This window comes from Mesitornis unicolor, unplaced genomic scaffold, assembly GCF_000695765.1.
Source record: "Mesitornis unicolor isolate BGI_N332 unplaced genomic scaffold, ASM69576v1 scaffold55, whole genome shotgun sequence".
In the NCBI taxonomy this organism is placed as follows: domain Eukaryota; kingdom Metazoa; phylum Chordata; class Aves; order Mesitornithiformes; family Mesitornithidae; genus Mesitornis; species Mesitornis unicolor.
The window spans coordinates 157,431-164,782 of record NW_010187495.1 but is presented as its reverse complement, the minus strand read 5'-3'; the positions used below and the strand labels follow the sequence as shown (position 1 = coordinate 164,782).

Below are 7,352 nucleotides of genomic sequence, written 5' to 3'. Positions count from 1 at the left end.
GTATGAATATTTCCTGTGTTTAAATGCAATCTTAGATATCAGCAGAACTACTTGCGCCCAAGGATTAAATGGCCAAAATATTTATTTCTTTAAATGTTTTAAAACGTAAAACAGTTTATTTGTTGCTTAGGAGAGCAGCAAGCAGGGCTGTGTGGCTCTGCTTTAGGAGGTGTTGTAAATGCAGCTGAATGATACAAATGTGTAGAGTCAAAGGAATAATTTTCTTGGCTTTGTGAGTCTTATTAGTTGGTATGTGCTGATCATGTTGCATTCAGCAGATACTGATTTTGCATATTTTCACTTTAAAATCAGCGAGTAGTGACAAGCATATCCACAGTTACTGGCTATATGCTGAAGTATGGCATGAAGTCTGTGCGCAGACCCAACAGGAGCAGAGGCTCTGTGCTTTACCTCCAAGGAGGAAACTCAGTCCCAAGAAACACCCCACAGGTGGCAGCAGCCCTGCTGCCGGCCTGACAAGGTTTTAATAAAATTCCTGCACGGATACTCTCGGAGTGATCTGGCATGCATTGTTTCTGGGCCGAAACCCGCCTCAAAATGTGGCTGCTTGCTTTTTGCATCATTCAGGCCAGGTTTTGGGAGGCTTTGCTGCAAAGTCCCTCTGAAAACCGTGGCTGAAGGCATCTCGCAGCATGCCGGGGCCAGCGGTGCTGCCGAGTCCCCCTGCTGCTGACAGCCACACTGCTTTGCCGGCTGCCAAGATCCACTGCTGAAACTATATTTTTTTATCAGGTCCTATTTGCGTCTGGCAAAGATTTGTAGACACAACTTCATTAAAAGCAGTGCATATTTTCACAAGATTTACCTCTTCAACACTTTTTCCAAGTTAGTAAATCATAGCTTCTTTAATGTTCTGCTGGCTGCGTGAAAAACAGGAATTTATGTAACAAGCTCTGAGCCACAAACCTTTTCCTGTTAGGAAAATTTTTTTTTCATTGCTGGCAAAGTTAGGAGACAGCTCTGTTACTCAAAGAGCGACCTCAGATGTCCTCAGTACAATAATACCAGATTATAACATTTTTGATGACTAAGGAATAGCAGCTATTTCTTAAATATTTAACACGTCTGTTGCAGAGAAGAGGGAACTGAGCCTTAGCACGGTATTTTCTTTGCCTGATGTTTTGTGTTTGATATGCTTATTTTGATAGTCAACAGTGAGCCTGAGCCAGCTGGGTATGTTTACAAAATATAGTAAAAAAAATGAACTGGCACAGGAGGTTTTTTAATCAACAGACATGCAGAACAACTTTCTTGCGACATTTCTAGAGCTGGACTTGTGTCAGCCTGGGGTTCGGCTGTGGCCCTTGAGTGAAAACAAGGGCCTGTGCCAGGGCAGCCTCACGAGTCTTCTCAGTCAGCCTTGGGGGCCTGCAGGCAAGTCCAAAGATGGATTTTTGGGCTTACTCTCCCTATGTGTTAGCTGCACCTGGTTAAAATAAAATTTCAAGGCATTCCCTAACACTCTAGCTAGATAGAGGATGGGATTTCAGTTGCAGGGTTACATGCAGTGAAGAGATAAAGTCCTACATTAGTCAGTCAATATGAGAATGGCTTCCTTTCAAAATGGAATAAGGAAACACTCAAATTGTCACTGATGTTTGTTTAACTGGGATAATTTGTTAAAGATGGTTCTCTGGAGGGGAAGGAGAGGTTGGAAAGGCTACTGGGTTTAGGCACATGGTTTGACTCCTTGCTGTGCTTGTTGAACAGCAAGCAGCCATGAGGCCATGTTCTGCCATTTTCTGCTGTCAAAGAGCACCTTGTGCCCCTGTTTGGGGTCAAGCTGCACTCCTGTGGGTGTAACCTCTGGACACTGCTGCCTGTAAAGGTGTTACAGGACTGTAATACCACCTCCTTGCTGCCCTCATCTGAAGGTCTCCTCTTTGACCTCAGAGTAACCATTACTGTTGAGCTCTGCAGGTGGCCAGGCCTGCTTTGGCTGGTTGGCTTTCCAAGGTCCACAACGTGTCATGGCCCTTGCAGGGAATTTGAGCCTGTGGTCTCTGATTTGAGCCAGGCCTCGTGAGATGACTTTTTTCAGTTGGCATGCCTCCGTATGGTCTTTGCTCCTTTTCTTCTGTCAGCTGGATGTATAGGCAATGGGAAAAGTTACGCATCTTTGAGACAGCAGATGTACACAGGAGGACAGGTAGAGTAGAGAAGGTGAAGGAAGACATTTCTGGAGATGCTGCTGTCACAGGCAGCATTCTGGCTTGGGACATAGAGCAAAAGCAGCCAGAGACCAGAGCAGTGGCTGTGTCCGGTTTGCCTCACAAGACATGCAAAGCTCCACGAGCTGTATCATCCACATGGTTTGGTGCTGTAGTGGGTCTTGGGGATCAGGTTAAAAACTTAAGAGAAGTCAGATAGGAGGAAAAAGGTAGGAAAACAGGAAAGACAGAACATGGCTTTTGTAGATCTGGCAGCCATTTAGTGTTTTGAGATAATTGGCCTGCTGGCTTGCTGGTCAAGATCAGCCTTACTACTGCTTTCTAGAAACAGTCTTTCCATTTTTGCTCCCGCAAATTTCTCATTAGACAGCTTGCTAAAAATGACTGCAAATGGAAGGCAGCTACTGTATCACTGATTTCTCTGCCATTAAGGTCTAATTTCTGATCTACCTATTTCATGTGCTGTTTTGTTGTTCCCTCCTACTGTTCTACATGAATTTCAATCCTAGTGAAGACCATGGATCCCCATGTAGACTGTGCTACTGTCCCACCCTGCTACCAGCATCTCTGCATGCTTCTTTCAACACTCTTTAACTTGTTAGTAGGCCTTTTGTTAGTAATTATGTCAAAATATAGGACAGCTTTTCTATTGATATGATGTTCCTTACATGTGCTCAGCAGAAAATTACATGAGGAAAAAAAAAAGTTTATCTACAGCTTGGTAATGCAAAGGGCAGTCTCTTGTTATCAGGTCAACCCATGGGCTTGAATTTTGGATTTTTTGATATTTTTTTCTTCTTCTTCTTTTTTGATTTAAGAACAAAACATGAAACATTACTTGTGGCTGAGGAGATAATGAAAAGCTTCAGTACCCGTGGTCAGTCTTGGCACAAAATATCTTGTGCCCTCAGGTATTAGAAGAATCAATTTTGCAAATTAAAATGTTGATTTTGAAAGAAAAATGTAGTTTTAAGACTGCAGTTCTGAATCCAGTTTTGTCTCTGCTGTTTGCATTTCTTTGTCCCTTATGATGTCTTAGGCAATTTGTAATGTTTGTTTATAAAACTTAGAACTTAATCCTTAACTAATTTTCTTTTATGTGTTTTCTCACATAAGTAATAAAAAAATCACTAATATTCAGTGGCAGTACTCACAGGCTGGCATGTTTACAAGGTCCAGGGATGTGCACAATGAGATGCCATTATAAGGACCATAGAACAGGATTTAGCATTCCTGAACTTTGTGTAAAATAATAATAAAAAAATCCCTAAATGCGATCAGGTTCAGCTCATTAGAGTGAAGCTGATAATGAGATCTTCAGTCATCTTCTTGGTCTTCTGGTATATTTTGTCTCCTTTATGAGGAGTTTGTATTTCAGAACAGCTCCTTCAGTATTTTATTTATCTCTTTATAATGTCAGATGTGATTGGGCCACATGACAGACGAATTGGCATGGCAACTCTCTGCAAGCTTGTTTCAGACAGTTCTAAGTGGTGAGCTGATAAAAGATGTTTCCAGACTGGCATGTTTTCTCATTTCATGATTACCCCAGGTTTTCTAACAAAATGAGAGTATGTTTGCAAAGACAAATACTAGTACACCATAAACCAAGCATGTTTTCTCAATTTCTTACACCTTATTTTGTTTTTTAGAATTCAATCCGTCACAACCTGTCTCTGCACAGCAAGTTCATCAGAGTGCAGAATGAGGGAACAGGGAAGAGTTCCTGGTGGATGCTCAATCCTGAAGGAGGAAAGAGGGGCAAATCTCCTAGGAGGCGAGCAGCATCCATGGATAACAACAGCAAGTTTGCCAAAAGCAGAGGCAGAGCTGCCAAGAAAAAAGCATCCCTTCAGTCTGGTCAAGAGGGAAATGGTGACAGCCCTGGATCGCAGTTCTCGAAGTGGCCTGCAAGCCCCAGCTCTCACAGTAACGATGACTTTGATAACTGGAGTACATTTAGACCTAGAACTAGCTCTAATGCTAGTACGATCAGCGGAAGACTTTCTCCTATTTTGCCAGAGCAAGATGATCTTGGAGATGGGGATGTGCACTCCATGGTATACCCATCATCAGCCACCAAAATGACTTCTACTCTACCCAGCCTTTCAGAGATGAGTAATTCTGAGAACATGGAAAATCTTTTGGATAACCTTAATCTTTTGTCACCTAATACGTCAATGACTGTATCAACCCAGTCTTCATCTGCTACTCTGATGCAGCAAACACCAGGTTACTCGTTCGCATCCTCGACCACGAGTATTGGTTCACCAAATCCAGACTACAGAAAATTTACGTATGCTCAAGCTAGCATGAACTCTTTGCCCCAGATTCCTATGCAGACTCTTCAAGACAGTAAATCAAGCTATGGATCGATAAGCCAATATAACTGTCCCGCAGGACTTCTGAAGGAGTTACTGACTTCCGATTCACCGCCGCACAATGATATCTTGGCATCAGTAGACACTGGTGTTTCCCAGGCTGGTGGCAGGGCGCTGGGCCAAAATGTGTTGATGGTTTCTAACTCGGTGATGCCAACTTATGGCAGTCAACCACCCCACAGCAAAATGATGAACCCTAACGCCCGCCCACACCAAGGACATAACCAGCCAACACCTGCGGTTAATGGTCGTGCCTTGTCACACACAGTGAACACCATGTCACATACTTCAGGTCTAAATCGCTTGTCGACAGTGAAGACTTCGTTACAAGTGCCTATGAGTCACCCGATGCAGATGAACGCTATGAACCCGTACGCCCCTGTTAACAGTTGCAATGGCTATGGAAGGGTGGGGATTGTTTCCCTCCACCAGGAGAAGCTTCCCAGTGACTTAGATGACATGTTAATTGAGCGGTTGGACTGTGACATGGAGTCGATTATCCGTAATGACCTTATGGATGGAGAGACGTTAGATTTTAACTTTGACAGTGTATTGCCTAACCAAAGTTTTCAGCACAGTGTAAAGACAACCACACACAGTTGGGTGTCAGGCTAGGATGTGGTAGGAGGTAAGCTGTGCTTTTTGTAATAAATCTGAAAAGCAACTGACAGGAAAAGAGATGTCAAAATGCTTAAAATCTGGGTGGTCTTCTGTGTTGGTATGTGAAGTGCCTCTATTGCAGTCAGTCATTTTCCAGTCCTTTATTAGTTCATAAATCAAGTTTGCACTGATGCATTAGGATTGCCATGTACCAACTTCTGTTACTTCATGTGGAGCACTAATGTTTTGCTATTAATACTTTAAACAAAAAAACTTTCTGGTAACTAGCAATTAATGAGTATTTTTTTTTTCCTATTTAAGTTATCTTAAAGCTAGTTTGAGCATATTTTAATAGGTTTAATCTTTTGGTGTGAATGTTAATTTGTTCTTTTTGTTTTGTTTTGTTTTGTTTTCTTCCTAGGCTTCGGTTAAATTCTCCAGACTTGTCTGACAGCAGGAACTGAGAAAAGCAGTACAAAGATGTCCTTCGCCTTCCTTTTTAATTTTCTTGACGAAGCTGTGTGCATGCACTAGCTTTTTTGGGGGTCTTTTTTTTTTCCTTTTTTTCTTCCTTTCATCAGAGTTGGCAGCAGAGAGAGTATTTTCCTGTACAGGATGTTTGCCCAAGGTTTGCAGGTTATGTGCTGCTGTAGATAAGAACTGTGCCATTGGAAATTTCATTACTCTGAAGTGCCAAATTCACTACACCATATAATCACAGCAAGGACTCTTACTTACATCATGTTGTGCTTTCGGTTTTGTACAGTATGATCTATAGAAGAATAATTGTTTTTTAAGACTATCTGTTTTGGTCCAAGAAAAGTTTATAAACTTTTGTAAGAATACTGTGATGATCTCATGCCCTAAGTAAGTTTAACCTTCGTTGATGTTACCTGTGTTCTGATGAATTGTGATAACTGTGGACTTGCCTTGCAGCAGTACAAACTGCATTATTTTACTCAAAATTTCCACACATTTCATATGGGAACAGAATAGCCTGTTAAATATCCTACTAAACTCACTGACTATTCAAAGCAAGCAGTAGGTTAAATGCCATTTGATAAGTTACCTGTATTCATGTAAATTTATGCAAGAATATATCTGGATTTCATTGTCAGACTAATGACTTTATTGTTGGACTTAAGATAATTTTTGGAATACTTGCCAAGCTATTTTTCTTAGAATTAAAGTCTACTTTTGTTACATAGGCAATTAAAAAAAAAATCTGAGATCTGGCAGCATTCATAACCTCTTCATTTTGTACAGTATTTTAACTGGATTAAGTACATGTTTTTATAAATTTCCCTAGCACTTGGGAGTGCTAATAAAGTAAACGCTTAATAAGTATCTTGAATACAAAACATTTCTGGCCCTTTTTTTTTGTTGTGTGATGTATAAATATAGACAAGTTATGTTTAGGAACTATTTAATCAGTTTTATATATGCATTTTTAGAAATGTCATCTGCTTCTACTATCATTTTAACTCTGACTACCACAAAGTGTTAAGTATTCATTGTTAGATGCTTGTACAATGCTTCACATTTATATTTATTTCATGGAGGTCTCATAATGTTTGTGGACTCAAAAGCAGGACCTTTCGGAAAAAATCCATAATTTTAGAAAAATTAATGACAAAATTGTAATTTGTCTTAATTGGCAGTAGTTTTAGGGTCTGTCAGTGTTTCTATTGTAATGCAGTATGTTTGAAGAGGCAAAAATGCTACTTTTCAGTGGGAGCCTAAAACTTTTGTGGCTCCCCTATAACAGGACAAAACATTACTTTTTTTTCAATAAGAAAGATAAAGTAAGTGGAAAAATTATACAAATACCCAAGCTTTAGGGTAGGGGAGAGCATTAATGATAGAGGCCTTGTTCCTGTGGAAAAAATTCTACTCTTGTTGGAGTGGGCCCTCTGACAACTATCTGAACATTTTCAGGATTGGGTTTTGGAGAAATGATTTCTGATTTTTTGTAATCGCATAATGCTGCTTTCATGGATGTGTGGATAACAGGCCTCACCTTTCTTTTTGTTGGTTGCTACACATAGTTTGTGTTACAGAAATCCTTGAAGGTTTGTTATGCACTGTGAAGATGATCAGTTTTTGTGCTAGGGCTAGGTGTTGTGGAGAAGAGGAGAAATAAGTATTTTTTCATAGAATCATAGAATGTTTTGATTTG

At 40.4% G+C, this 7,352-nt stretch overlaps 1 protein-coding gene across 1 annotated transcript; it reads left to right on the top strand.

Annotated features, from left to right (window-relative positions):
• Positions 1 to 3,844: 3,844 nt before the first annotated feature.
• FOXO1 (forkhead box O1) lies at positions 3,845 to 7,000 on the top strand (the record flags this gene model as incomplete). Its single annotated transcript, XM_010185466.1, has 2 exons — positions 3,845 to 5,201; positions 5,595 to 7,000. A coding segment is annotated over one exon (1,344 nt), but the record flags the coding sequence as incomplete, so codon positions are not given.
• Between the last annotated feature and the right edge of the window lie 352 nt (positions 7,001 to 7,352).